The sequence below is a fragment of the Perna viridis genome, chromosome 7 (assembly GCF_037379345.1).
Source record: "Perna viridis isolate PV_CMFRI_1.1 ecotype Kerala chromosome 7, ASM3737934v1, whole genome shotgun sequence".
NCBI lineage: Eukaryota > Metazoa > Mollusca > Bivalvia > Mytilida > Mytilidae > Perna > Perna viridis.
The window spans coordinates 42,331,236-42,345,844 of record NC_142451.1 but is presented as its reverse complement, the minus strand read 5'-3'; the positions used below and the strand labels follow the sequence as shown (position 1 = coordinate 42,345,844).

The 14,609-nt window shown below is 32.6% G+C and overlaps 1 protein-coding gene across 1 annotated transcript; it reads left to right on the top strand.

The window, feature by feature from the left end:
• Positions 1 to 6,158: 6,158 nt before the first annotated feature.
• LOC148612769 (uncharacterized) lies at positions 6,159 to 7,750 on the top strand. Its single transcript, XM_088594493.1, has one exon. It carries the CDS (start codon positions 6,367 to 6,369, stop codon positions 7,663 to 7,665), a length of 1,299 nt encoding a protein of 432 aa, XP_088450619.1. The 5' UTR covers positions 6,159 to 6,366; the 3' UTR covers positions 7,666 to 7,750.
• The last annotated feature ends 6,859 nt before the right edge of the window (positions 7,751 to 14,609 follow it).

The following is a 14,609-nucleotide window of genomic DNA, read 5'->3' as shown; positions in this document are numbered from 1 at the left end:
TAGCGTTTAACCCGGACCTCGGGACTAAATTACATTTTCCAAGGCATTGCGTAACATGAACGTGTTATTGTCTCATGAAATTGTATGTATCGACTTCGATTGATGTAAATCAATGGTTTTCCTAAAAGTACTTCAAGACCTGAAGATTTTAAAAATAAAACATAAAGTCGGCCTTTTCATTTTCCTTTAAAAATAAGCTCTTGTAAAAACTGATTTTTTTAGGTTTGCTTTAAAATAAATCTCATGATTACATAAAGATTCATCTCACAAGGTCTGTCATATCTAATATAGTCATTGACCGGGCTAAAATTCATTCATAAAAATATATTTAACTTCCATATTTATTCAGATCTAAAACTTTATCACAAATTTGTCCACAGGATAGCGAATTTACTCCAAAATTTATCTTCCTCTACATATGACCTGAAACACAGAAATTAAGATTAGTCATCGGATATTCAGAAAAACATTTAGATGTAGGAAATAATTTAACGACCAGATACGTAAGAAACATCAGTCCAAATAAATTATTTGTTTTTACAATAATTCAATAAATATATACCTTGTTAAACCTACATCATGATTTTTACATTAATTGTTCAAAGTAATTCATTAACGACCACTAAGACAGACAACTCTGTCTGAGCTGAAGGCATTAATTGCCACATTAACAAAGGGGGACAATTTGTAAACAAACACAAAATATATTGATCTTTACTGATGGTTTTTAAACGACCAAATTTAGTACTAACACATTTCCATACTGTTAAGAAGCCATAGGTATTGTCACGAAAGTGTAAATACTCGAAGATATTCAATGTTATTCCGAAATTTCTTTTCCGAGAAAATTTGTCGTTGGAACTCTCCGTTACTCCCCGTTATAACCAAAATTTCAACTGTTGATTTCGGTAATATACTTCATTGTATAGCTATAAAAAATAGATAGTCAAAATCTGTAGGCACACATAAATTTTGTTTCCAAAACCAGCCTGATATATGCATGGAGTTAAGAGAAATCATACTTTTACCACGCAATTCTATACCTATTTAGTAGATCCGCCATCTTAGTATCCTGAGTTGCACAACCCTGTCGTTGGCGTCTGCTGATCAACGTCAAAATTGTGCTTGATCTTTGTCTTTATACATGTAAGTGAAAAAGTCTTTAACTGACAAGATCTGTATCCTATTCCGGAAAATTGAAATTTGAAAATATTACTAATGGATTTTTTTTGTAGTAGACTGATATCAAATCCTTGTATAATCAAATTTAACAAAACAAAAATTTTAAATGATTAAAAAGGACCAGCCGTGAAATAAATCAATTTAATTTTCCTGTTTGTAAATGCTCAGGTGCAGATCCATAGTATCTGGAATTGGGGTCCAGAAAAAATGGCTAAAGGCTATTTTTAGTCTACTTTTGTCAAGCAAGACATTCATATTCAATTACTTGCCATTACATTTTTTCAGATATTGACTAGTAGAATATTTGACCAAATCAGCCGGGAAGAATATCGGACACTATCCTGGTTCCCGGGACTACGTTCCAGGTTTTAGCTACTAGCGATCGGGAACCAGGTACCAGTATCGTATTGCATATCCTGGATGATGTAAAAAATATAGTGCATTTTCTTTTTGTCTCTCTACAAATTAATGTTTTGTCAAAAGATATGAGCAATGACTTATTAAATAGAGCAAACATCACACTGTAAGATGAAGATTTTTTTTTAAAAAGAAAATTTAACATAATATCATAAAAATGTTCCACTGAAAAGGTTGGTTTGATGAGTGCGAAAAGAAAGTGAAAGTAGAGCAAATGGCTATTTATAGTTCGACTACTTTTCTGTCCGATCTTCGTGGACTCACTATATTTTCTTTGCGGGAAATTATTTTTTTACATGTCCTTAGAAATGCCACGTAAGTGAAAGTTTTATTGAATCAATTTCAATATATATATTTTTTTGAAAATCCTAAAATATGCACTTCACAATAGAAGTCTATGGGAAAATTAATACGACACTGAGACCACTAGTCTAATCGGACACATAGGTATTTCACGTCGATCCGTCCCCTAGTGGATCCGTCCCCAGTAGATCCGTACCAAGTGGATCTGTCCCCTTTTTAAAAGTTTATCTGTCCCTAATCATAAACTCGAAGCATTATGAATTAGGAATTCATACAATTAAAATATTAAATATGCATATTGCAAATAAACTATCTTATCATTTCCTATATGTCTTTTCTTAAATTTTACAATATAAATGAATAGATTATAAGTTCATAAAATATTAGTAATATTAGACCTAACTGAGTACAGCTTAAAGTAATTACATACACAACTAGTATGTCAATTGTTTGTCAAACAATTGAAATGTCTTTCCCTTGAAAACTTTCTCTTTGTAACATACACATTAAAACATCTACAACAGTTTGACTTTTTGCACTTTGTGACCTTGTCAAGTGCAATTGTCGATGTTCCCATCATGACTTTTGTAATGTCAACTCGACGGCCTTTCGTTAGATATATAACAACCCTACTTTCTGTGAACTTTAGAATTTTGCACTTATTAACCCCAACTGGGTTCTTTTTCTATATAAATAAATTGAAATTTGAAATGTACACATTATGACCTTTAATTTGATATGCGACAACCTAACTATATAAACAACTAAAGTTTTGCACTCATTGACCTCACCCAAGTCATTTATTTCGAGACAAAACATCAATATTTCGGATGTACGCTTTAGGACCTTTCATTTGATGTGCAACAACCTTACCCTCTAAGAACTTTAAATTTTTGCACTTAATGACCCTACTATTTGAACATGTATTACTTATCATGGTTGAAACTCTGATTTTTGAAATGTGCACATTTAGACCTTCGAAATGGTATATCACATGACCCGCTTCGACAAAGTTGAAAAAATGATGCAATATCAAATCTATAAATAGGTATTGGTGAAATACATAAAACCATTGGAAAATATAAAAATTTTAAGCTGTTGTAGTATCATTGGTTTTTTTATATTGGTTCTTGGTATTTTGTGAAACAGTTGTACTTTTGCAGATCTTTCATTCTGTAGAATGACCATTTGTGTGTCTGCTGTGGATTTTAAAATATATATCCTGCTCTCAAAACTTAAAATTTCAATTGCCCCAAAACTAGACAAGATATGTCAAATCTGAAAACTGTATGATAATTTGCAGAACATATACAACAAAATTACAAAATAATTTGGGCAATTTTGGAGCTCATTTTGAGCCCAATGAGTATTAAAATATGAAATATGATGCAATAACAAACTTCAGAACCGGAGGTCGTAGAGACATGAAACTACCACCATACATCTTATGATTATCTGACCTTGAAAAAACTTACAAGGTCAAGGTCATACGTTTATGTCAAGGTCACAAACCGGATTCTGCAAAACATTTAAATTGTCATAACTTTTGAACAGACGGTCTGACACTTGAAAATTTTGTCTCAAAATGCAGGGCTTATCGAGAGGGTCATTTCATACGATGTATGTATGCACTTATCTCTGATTGTTTTCTCAATGTCAAGGCCTGTAGTTTGCAGTGAGAAGACTTTCTAGCACTCTTTGAACTTTGACCTTGGATGCAAATGAAAGGTCACATGGACCAAAGATCATTGATGAAGGTCCCATGTTTCTATAACTTCTGGTTCTCGAAATATAAATTTGAAAAACTTAAGTATGATATTTCAAGGGATATAACTCCTGTATGGTTTGATGATAAAATACATGTTTATGTTTATTCATTAGGTATTCATCTTGTATACATGAAACAGTTTTTAGATTGATTCTATCTGTTATGATTTTCAAGATATGAGGGATTGAAATGAATTGTTTTAAGGGGACATAACTCTTAAAGATGACAATGAAATCCTTAGCAGGGTCATTTTCTAATAGAACATGATGACATCTTAATTTTCACCAAGTATGATAATGATATCCTGAAAAATGAGTTCGGAGGACCTATTAACCATATTGATAAGACGCTAATAAACGGGAGATAACTCCTACAATGGATAATGAAATTTTTCATGGGATTATCCTGTAAAAGACCTAAGAAAGGTTTATCGATGGTCATAAATTTTGTAATGATATCTTGAAAGATTACGCAACAGGGCCGTGCCAAAGTAAATATTGAAAGGGGAAAAAGTAGCACTCTGTGACCTTTGACCTTGCAAATGAAAGGTTACATGGACCAAAGATCATTGATGAAGATCCCACGTCTCTACAACTTCCGGTTCTCGAAATATAAATTTTTAAACTTAAGTATGATATTTCAAAGGATATAACTCCCGTATGGTTTGATAATAAAATACAAATTTATGATTATTAATTTGGCCGTCTGCTTATGTGCATGAAACCGTTTCCAGAATTATTCTATCTCTTATGGTTATTAAGATATGAGCGATTAAAAGAAACTGTTTTAAAGAGACATAACTCTTAAAGATGGTAATGAAATCCTTAGCAGGGTCATTTCCTAATTGAACCTTATGGCATCTACATGTTCACCAATTATGATCATGATATCCTGAAAAATTAGTTCGGGGGACCATGTTGGAAAAAAAGCCAATAAAAGGGAGATAACTTCTACAATGGATAATGGAATTCTTCACAGGGTCATCTTGTTAAAGTCCTTAATGAGCTCTATCGATGGTCCAAATTTGGTAATGATATCTTGAAAGATGAATAGGGGAGAGCATGTCAAAGAAAATTTTTAAATAACGGAACAATAATAAAAAAAAAACATTAGAAAAACAATAAGGTCTTTCCCTGGTAGGGAAAGCCCTTAATTACACTACAAAGGGAAAAGTAATTAGTCAATTAAAGTTATTTTTAATCATTAAAGAGTTATTGTTTTCCATTTACTTGTTTTAATCAATATTTTTACAAGTTCCTATCAAAAGCCGGTGGTCAGAAGTTACACGTCTACAAGTTGGTACAAGCACTGTACAAAAAGTCGAAAACAGTTTTTTCACTTCTTAGTTAAGAATTTAGATACCTACATTGAAATTGTAATGACCGCAGTCCTAAATAAAATTGTCTGTAAATAACAAGTTTCGGTATATGACACTAAATTTTATACACTTCAATTCATACGAATTATTAGAGGGGACGAGTCAACCTGCTACCCACATAGTTACGTTAATTAGTTACGTTTGTATTCTCATAGTTTGCTTAACTACAAATTTTCTTAAGAAGCCATACATGCCTTAGAAATGAAAATTTGTTTTGACAATTGTGAATATGTCAAAGACTAAATAATAAAATAACGATTTTACGTGTGGTCTAACCGCTTATGTTGTTTAATACTGTAAGAATATCATAATATAACAAGTCATTAGACAGTTTAGAAAAAAAAAAACATATGAAATTCTCCAAACTACTACTTTTGATATATGAATTGTGACTTTTTGTCTGCGACTTATTGTCGTGCGACTTTATGGTCTACATTCTTTTAAAATAGCCTCAACAATTAACTTTTATGTGTTATTGAAAGTATATCAATGATTAAAAACCCGCTTATAAAATTAAATCTTGAAACGATTAAAGACCCTTTCGTGATAAGTGCAGGGTAGTCGATATAATAACAATCGAAAAGCAAGTTCGTGATGGCGGCCATAGATCGATTGAAGTACCTAGGACTGTTACTAGACTGTAGACTACAGCTCGTTTAATTTCAATTGTCTCATTAGAATATAATGCCCTGCAGACGCGGATCAAGGATTTCAGGATTTTCTTATTTTTTTTGGGGGGGGGGGGAGGGGGATGGAGAATTTGTGAAAATAATTACGCAAAAAATCCTCATTTTAGTGGGGGGGGGGTAACCTGGGAACGCCGCTATACAAATACAAATACTTTTATTTCCTAATCACAGGGCCTTTGCAGGCATATCAAATTACGAACATTAAGCATCACACTATTTCAAGTTAAATGGCTTACGTGAGTAGTTTTCTATGAACAACATAGTAAGAAAATTGACTCCAGTCTCTTAATAAATAAAAGATTATAGTAAACGAAGTTGACTTTTCATTTGAAATACTAGTGTAACGTGACTATCTCATTTTGCATTACTCGGGACGGGTGTTTTTTGCGGGAATCATTGTAGAATCGAATTGCGCGAAAACGTCATTCTGGATAAAATATGCTGATCTCATCCGATGGATATATTCTATGGGAAGATTGACACATGAAGTGAGAAAATAGCTATGTAGGATTTATTTCTAAGTATCGACAGAACGTTTGTATCTTAGACAAAAAATTCTAAATAGGAGCATGTAAAGAGGTACCCTATAGGTGTAATGTTTTCCGAACACCTAGGAAGCGAGGACAAAAATGGCGTCTTATTCGTATTTAGGTTTTGAGCCGCTTGAACAGCCTAAATGGCGAGACTTACACGAGTTTAAGGATATTATTCCAAGTGTGTCAACAATGGTTTCTCAAATTATTCAGTATAGAAGAACATGGAAGAAAATAGAAAGAATGAAGAGAAAGAATAGTAAGAAATACGAGGACGTTCAGCAAGAAATGTATTTAGAATTCCTTTATCAAATACAAGTTGGCGAAGATATTGGGATATTAAATAGAAAGACTTTTGATGAAGTCATACATGACGAAAATAATAGAATGGTACCCAAACATGGATTGAAACGCCATTATGAAGAGCAAAAAGAGAACGGAACAAAATTTAAGTGCCGGAAGTCAGACTCTCTCGGATCCCTCGAAGACAAAATAGAGAAATACACAATGTCGGCATCGCAGACAAGTAGCAATTCTTCAACATCTCTTTCTCAAAGAAGTAACAACTTATCAAATGAGGACGGATATGACAGTCAGAGTTTACCGAGCTCACAAGATGCACACTTATTGATGATAAATGTACTGCAAAACGAACAAGCACGAACCACAGAAACGATAAATTTGTTAAGAGGATATCATCATTTAAAGAACGAACTGCAGAAAATTCCGAAAGATGAAAGATCTGGTTATCTTGGAATCATAGATGTTGAAACCTGCATCAAGTCTTGCCATGAGATATTAATGACTGATTTACTAGATAAAACCAGGACGCCACCTGGGAAATTCAGCACCCTTCCTAGATCTGCAGAGTTCGAAGGCAAATGTTTTTTTTATCCATCATACTACACTGAAGAGATAGCTTACGATGCAGTCCAAGCAATTGTTGATCAATATAATAGAATGATCGATGAAATTTCTACAATTGAAGATGATAAGGAAAAGCTGAAAAATTCTTTCAAATGTGCTTCAGTCCTTTTATTTAGTTTCCTGACATTGCATCCCTTTTCGGATGGAAATGGTCGTTTAGCAAGACTTCTTTGCAATCACTGCCTGAAAACTTTCTGTCCCTTTCCGACTGCTGTTTATAACAACTTTTCACCATCTAAACGAAGTGATTACATATGTGCACTAGTCAATGCTCGAGAGGGTTTACAGCTGAGCTCCTTCCAGCATCAGTACTCAAGCGACTCGGTTAGAGAAGCTCTTCTAATTCTGAACCAGAAACCTAGCGAACTATGTTCTCTCATTATAGAAAGTAACTGGTTTACTTGGCGACATTTCCTGAGGAAGGTTGGTGTGAATGTTCCATTTCTTGACTTTGAGCGGCGGGTTTAGTTGTCTAGATAGATGATGGATTGCATGCATTTCTTGTACTTGAAATTAGATTTCTGAATGGCCAATACATTAAGAAATTTGAAAATGAGAGCATTAATATTTCTCAAGAAATGGTCTAAATTAAACTGCTGTAGCATTTCGAACCAGTTGAAAGCTCAACAGCTCAACAAGAATAGTGGATAAGAGGTCAACTACATGCATTCAGTGCATTCTTTGGCTGGTAGTTCTGCATTGTCACGTTCGATCTCCCGCACATAAGGCATAGTCACTATTTCAAATAAGCTGTTTCTGGAAACCCGGGTAATGTTTTCGTTCAACAAGTTTCTCTCAAAATAACATTGGGCACCAGTGACTTCTTCGGGTACATATAAAATGCAAAACGAAATCGGAACGAAATAAAATGAAACGAAACAAACAATTCGAAACGGAAAAAAAAAACGAATCGAAACGAAATCTATAAATTGCGAACGAAACTGTAGCTATATACATATTTATGGACTTGAAATAAATCTTTAGATGAATACAGCGATAAATAGTCAAAAAGGATTAACCAAGACTAACGAATGTATAGGCTAAAAACCACTAATTCCACTTCCCATAGGCTTCTATGCTAATTTCACAATATTCAATGGCTTCTCTGGACTTTACCTTAACTTTAACCTGCAGATGACTATATATCAGCATGATTCTACATATGTCAGCTCACAATCCTCAGAATGGCATGTGGGGTTAGCAGACTTGCAGTGCAGTACTGGTCACCGGAAGTGAAGGGTCTATAAATAGCATGGGAAATCCCAGTGTTTTCACAAGATAGGGGTATATTTAAAAATCATTATGGAGATTAGGCTTCACATCACAAGAAGCAAAATGCACCTATAAAATGTACAGAAATGTTTTTCCTTTCAGAAACTGTTTAAATTTTTTAAATAAGATGAGAACTTTTTTCACAGCACTATGAGGAACAGGGGTAATTTCTGCGTAGGACTATTTTTGCGTACGTTCCAAATGCTCATTGGTTGAATTGGTGGTCTGTAACCTAAAGAGTCACTTTTTGTCTTAGAAAAAATAAATAACTATACAGGTATCTTCCTACACACATGCTGAATGCATTTGCAAAGTTTCAGTGAAATGTGACAAGCACTTTTTTAAATATTTGATTTTTAAATATAGGGTAACCAAGTTGTGCGAGCAAAAAAGTGAAAATATTCTACCATACTGAAATGCATTAAATATTTGCAAAGAACTTTTTCTGACTTTTCAAATAAAAAATATCAATCACAACTTGTTTTTTAACAATATTAATGAAGAAATAGTTTTAAAAGTAATCATTTTCTGAGAAATTGGTCTATTTTTAAAAATTTATTTCTGACATGCCTCCCCCTTTTTCTTGATCACATGTCAAAAATCCTAAATCTTTAAATTTTCACAAAAGGTGATATATTTGGCTTTAAATTTGTAAATACAGTGTTTTCACATTAAAACATGACCAGTAAAGGGCACCTAAAGCAAAAAAAGTGCTCAATAATGGATTTTCCATGTTGCCATAGGGGAATGCTTATATGGCCTTAACCGCAGTAATGAAAGTGAGTTTTTCCTCATTTCTAACCTAATGTTTGCTCAAATCTACACAAAACTTGATTTCAAGTGCTTATTACTACCATATTTAGGTAAATATAGCCCTCAAAGTTTAATATTTGATATTTTTACTAAATTTTCTACACTTTTTACAAGATAGGACATAAAAATCAGCCAAAAAGACCAATTTTCCATAATTTGGACCTATAACTTAAAAAAATGCATATTTTGAAGGATTTTTGTAGTGTATTCCTCTCATGGCAAAGTTAACAAGATCTTCAAGTAGTTTAAAGCTATTTCAAGAAACTTTTCATTTTGCCATGGCTTCAGCTTAAAGAGTCACTTTTTGTCTTAGAAAAAATAAATAACTATACAGGTATCTTCCTACACACATGCTGAATGCATTTGCAAAGTTTCAGTGAAATGTGACAAGCACTTTTTTAAATATTTGATTTTTAAATATAGGGTAACCAAGTTGTGCGAGCAAAAAAGTGAAAATATTCTACCATACTGAAATGCATTAAATATTTGCAAAGAACTTTTTCTGACTTTTCAAATAAAAAATATCAATCACAACTTGTTTTTTAACAATATTAATGAAGAAATAGTTTTAAAAGTAATCATTTTCTGAGAAATTGGTCTATTTTTAAAAATTTATTTCTGACATGCCTCCCCCTTTTTCTTGATCACATGTCAAAAATCCTAAATCTTTAAATTTTCACAAAAGGTGATATATTTGGCTTTAAATTTGTAAATACAGTGTTTTCACATTAAAACATGACCAGTAAAGGGCACCTAAAGCAAAAAAAGTGCTCAATAATGGATTTTCCATGTTGCCATAGGGGAATGCTTATATGGCCTTAACCGCAGTAATGAAAGTGAGTTTTTCCTCATTTCTAACCTAATGTTTGCTCAAATCTACACAAAACTTGATTTCAAGTGCTTATTACTACCATATTTAGGTAAATATAGCCCTCAAAGTTTAATATTTGATATTTTTACTAAATTTTCTACACTTTTTACAAGATAGGACATAAAAATCAGCCAAAAAGACCAATTTTCCATAATTTGGACCTATAACTTAAAAAAATGCATATTTTGAAGGATTTTTGTAGTGTATTCCTCTCATGGCAAAGTTAACAAGATCTTCAAGTAGTTTAAAGCTATTTCAAGAAACTTTTCATTTTGCCATGGCTTCAGCTTAAGGCTAAAAACCACTAATTCCACTTCCCATAGGCTTCTATGCTAATTTCACAATATTCAATGGCTTCTCTGGACTTTACCTTAACTTTAACCTGCAGATGACTATATATCAGCATGATTCTACATATGTCAGCTCACAATCCTCAGAATGGCATGTGGGGTTAGCAGACTTGCAGTGCAGTACTGGTCACCGGAAGTGAAGGGTCTATAAATAGCATGGGAAATCCCAGTGTTTTCACAAGATAGGGGTATATTTAAAAATCATTATGGAGATTAGGCTTCACATCACAAGAAGCAAAATGCACCTATAAAATGTACAGAAATATTTTTCCTTTCAGAAACTGTTTAAATTTTTTAAATAAGATGAGAACTTTTTTCACAGCACTATGAGGAACAGGGGTAATTTCTGCGTAGGACTATTTTTGCGTACGTTCCAAATGCTCATTGGTTGAATTGGTGGTCTGTAACCTAAAGAGTCACTTTTTGTCTTAGAAAAAATAAATAACTATACAGGTATCTTCCTACACACATGCTGAATGCATTTGCAAAGTTTCAGTGAAATGTGACAAGCACTTTTTTAAATATTTGATTTTTAAATATAGGGTAACCAAGTTGTGCGAGCAAAAAAGTGAAAATATTCTACCATACTGAAATGCATTAAATATTTGCAAAGAACTTTTTCTGACTTTTCAAATAAAAAATATCAATCACAACTTGTTTTTTAACAATATTAATGAAGAAATAGTTTTAAAAGTAATCATTTTCTGAGAAATTGGTCTATTTTTAAAAATTTATTTCTGACATGCCTCCCCCTTTTTCTTGATCACATGTCAAAAATCCTAAATCTTTAAATTTTCACAAAAGGTGATATATTTGGCTTTAAATTTGTAAATACAGTGTTTTCACATTAAAACATGACCAGTAAAGGGCACCTAAAGCAAAAAAAGTGCTCAATAATGGATTTTCCATGTTGCCATAGGGGAATGCTTATATGGCCTTAACCGCAGTAATGAAAGTGAGTTTTTCCTCATTTCTAACCTAATGTTTGCTCAAATCTACACAAAACTTGATTTCAAGTGCTTATTACTACCATATTTAGGTAAATATAGCCCTCAAAGTTTAATATTTGATATTTTTACTAAATTTTCTACACTTTTTACAAGATAGGACATAAAAATCAGCCAAAAAGACCAATTTTCCATAATTTGGACCTATAACTTAAAAAAATGCATATTTTGAAGGATTTTTGTAGTGTATTCCTCTCATGGCAAAGTTAACAAGATCTTCAAGTAGTTTAAAGCTATTTCAAGAAACTTTTCATTTTGCCATGGCTTCAGCTTAAGGCTAAAAACCACTAATTCCACTTCCCATAGGCTTCTATGCTAATTTCACAATATTCAATGGCTTCTCTGGACTTTACCTTAACTTTAACCTGCAGATGACTATATATCAGCATGATTCTACATATGTCAGCTCACAATCCTCAGAATGGCATGTGGGGTTAGCAGACTTGCAGTGCAGTACTGGTCACCGGAAGTGAAGGGTCTATAAATAGCATGGGAAATCCCAGTGTTTTCACAAGATAGGGGTATATTTAAAAATCATTATGGAGATTAGGCTTCACATCACAAGAAGCAAAATGCACCTATAAAATGTACAGAAATGTTTTTCCTTTCAGAAACTGTTTAAATTTTTTAAATAAGATGAGAACTTTTTTCACAGCACTATGAGGAACAGGGGTAATTTCTGCGTAGGACTATTTTTGCGTACGTTCCAAATGCTCATTGGTTGAATTGGTGGTCTGTAACCTAAAGAGTCACTTTTTGTCTTAGAAAAAATAAATAACTATACAGGTATCTTCCTACACACATGCTGAATGCATTTGCAAAGTTTCAGTGAAATGTGACAAGCACTTTTTTAAATATTTGATTTTTAAATATAGGGTAACCAAGTTGTGCGAGCAAAAAAGTGAAAATATTCTACCATACTGAAATGCATTAAATATTTGCAAAGAACTTTTTCTGACTTTTCAAATAAAAAATATCAATCACAACTTGTTTTTTAACAATATTAATGAAGAAATAGTTTTAAAAGTAATCATTTTCTGAGAAATTGGTCTATTTTTAAAAATTTATTTCTGACATGCCTCCCCCTTTTTCTTGATCACATGTCAAAAATCCTAAATCTTTAAATTTTCACAAAAGGTGATATATTTGGCTTTAAATTTGTAAATACAGTGTTTTCACATTAAAACATGACCAGTAAAGGGCACCTAAAGCAAAAAAAGTGCTCAATAATGGATTTTCCATGTTGCCATAGGGGAATGCTTATATGGCCTTAACCGCAGTAATGAAAGTGAGTTTTTCCTCATTTCTAACCTAATGTTTGCTCAAATCTACACAAAACTTGATTTCAAGTGCTTATTACTACCATATTTAGGTAAATATAGCCCTCAAAGTTTAATATTTGATATTTTTACTAAATTTTCTACACTTTTTACAAGATAGGACATAAAAATCAGCCAAAAAGACCAATTTTCCATAATTTGGACCTATAACTTAAAAAAATGCATATTTTGAAGGATTTTTGTAGTGTATTCCTCTCATGGCAAAGTTAACAAGATCTTCAAGTAGTTTAAAGCTATTTCAAGAAACTTTTCATTTTGCCATGGCTTCAGCTTAAGGCTAAAAACCACTAATTCCACTTCCCATAGGCTTCTATGCTAATTTCACAATATTCAATGGCTTCTCTGGACTTTACCTTAACTTTAACCTGCAGATGACTATATATCAGCATGATTCTACATATGTCAGCTCACAATCCTCAGAATGGCATGTGGGGTTAGCAGACTTGCAGTGCAGTACTGGTCACCGGAAGTGAAGGGTCTATAAATAGCATGGGAAATCCCAGTGTTTTCACAAGATAGGGGTATATTTAAAAATCATTATGGAGATTAGGCTTCACATCACAAGAAGCAAAATGCACCTATAAAATGTACAGAAATGTTTTTCCTTTCAGAAACTGTTTAAATTTTTTAAATAAGATGAGAACTTTTTTCACAGCACTATGAGGAACAGGGGTAATTTCTGCGTAGGACTATTTTTGCGTACGTTCCAAATGCTCATTGGTTGAATTGGTGGTCTGTAACCTAAAGAGTCACTTTTTGTCTTAGAAAAAATAAATAACTATACAGGTATCTTCCTACACACATACTGAATGCATTTGCAAAGTTTCAGTGAAAAGTGACAAGCACTTTTTTAAATATTTGATTTTTAAATATAGGGTAACCAAGTTGTGTGAGCAAAAAAGTGATAATATTCTACCATACTGAAATGCATTAAATATTTGCAAAGAACTTTTTCTGACTTTTCAAATAAAAAATATCAATCACAACTTGTTTTTTAACAATATTAATGAAGAAATAGTTTTAAAAGTAATCATTTTCTGAGAAATTGGTCTATTTTTAAAAATTTATTTCTGACATGCCTCCCCCTTTTTCTTGATCACATGTCAAAAATCCTAAATCTTTAAATTTTCACAAAAGGTGATATATTTGGCTTTAAATTTGTAAATACAGTGTTTTCACATTAAAACATGACCAGTAAAGGGCACCTAAAGCAAAAAAAGTGCTCAATAATGGATTTTCCATGTTGCCATAGGGGAATGCTTATATGGCCTTAACCGCAGTAATGAAAGTGAGTTTTTCCTCATTTCTAACCTAATGTTTGCTCAAATCTACACAAAACTTGATTTCAAGTGCTTATTACTACCATATTTAGGTAAATATAGCCCTCAAAGTTTAATATTTGATATTTTTACTAAATTTTCTACACTTTTTACAAGATAGGACATAAAAATCAGCCAAAAAGACCAATTTTCCATAATTTGGACCTATAACTTAAAAAAATGCATATTTTGAAGGATTTTTGTAGTGTATTCCTCTCATGGCAAAGTTAACAAGATCTTCAAGTAGTTTAAAGCTATTTCAAGAAACTTTTCATTTTGCCATGGCTTCAGCTTAAGGCTAAAAACCACTAATTCCACTTCCCATAGGCTTCTATGCTAATTTCACAATATTCAATGGCTTCTCTGGACTTTACCTTAACTTTAACCTGCAGATGACTATATATCAGCATGATTCTACATATGTCAGCTCACAATCCTCA

Excerpts from the sequence above, each read along its gene's own strand:
- LOC148612769 (XM_088594493.1), top strand. The coding sequence starts at position 6,367 with ATGGCGTCTTATTCGTATTTAGGTTTTGAGCCGCTTGAACAGCCTAAA.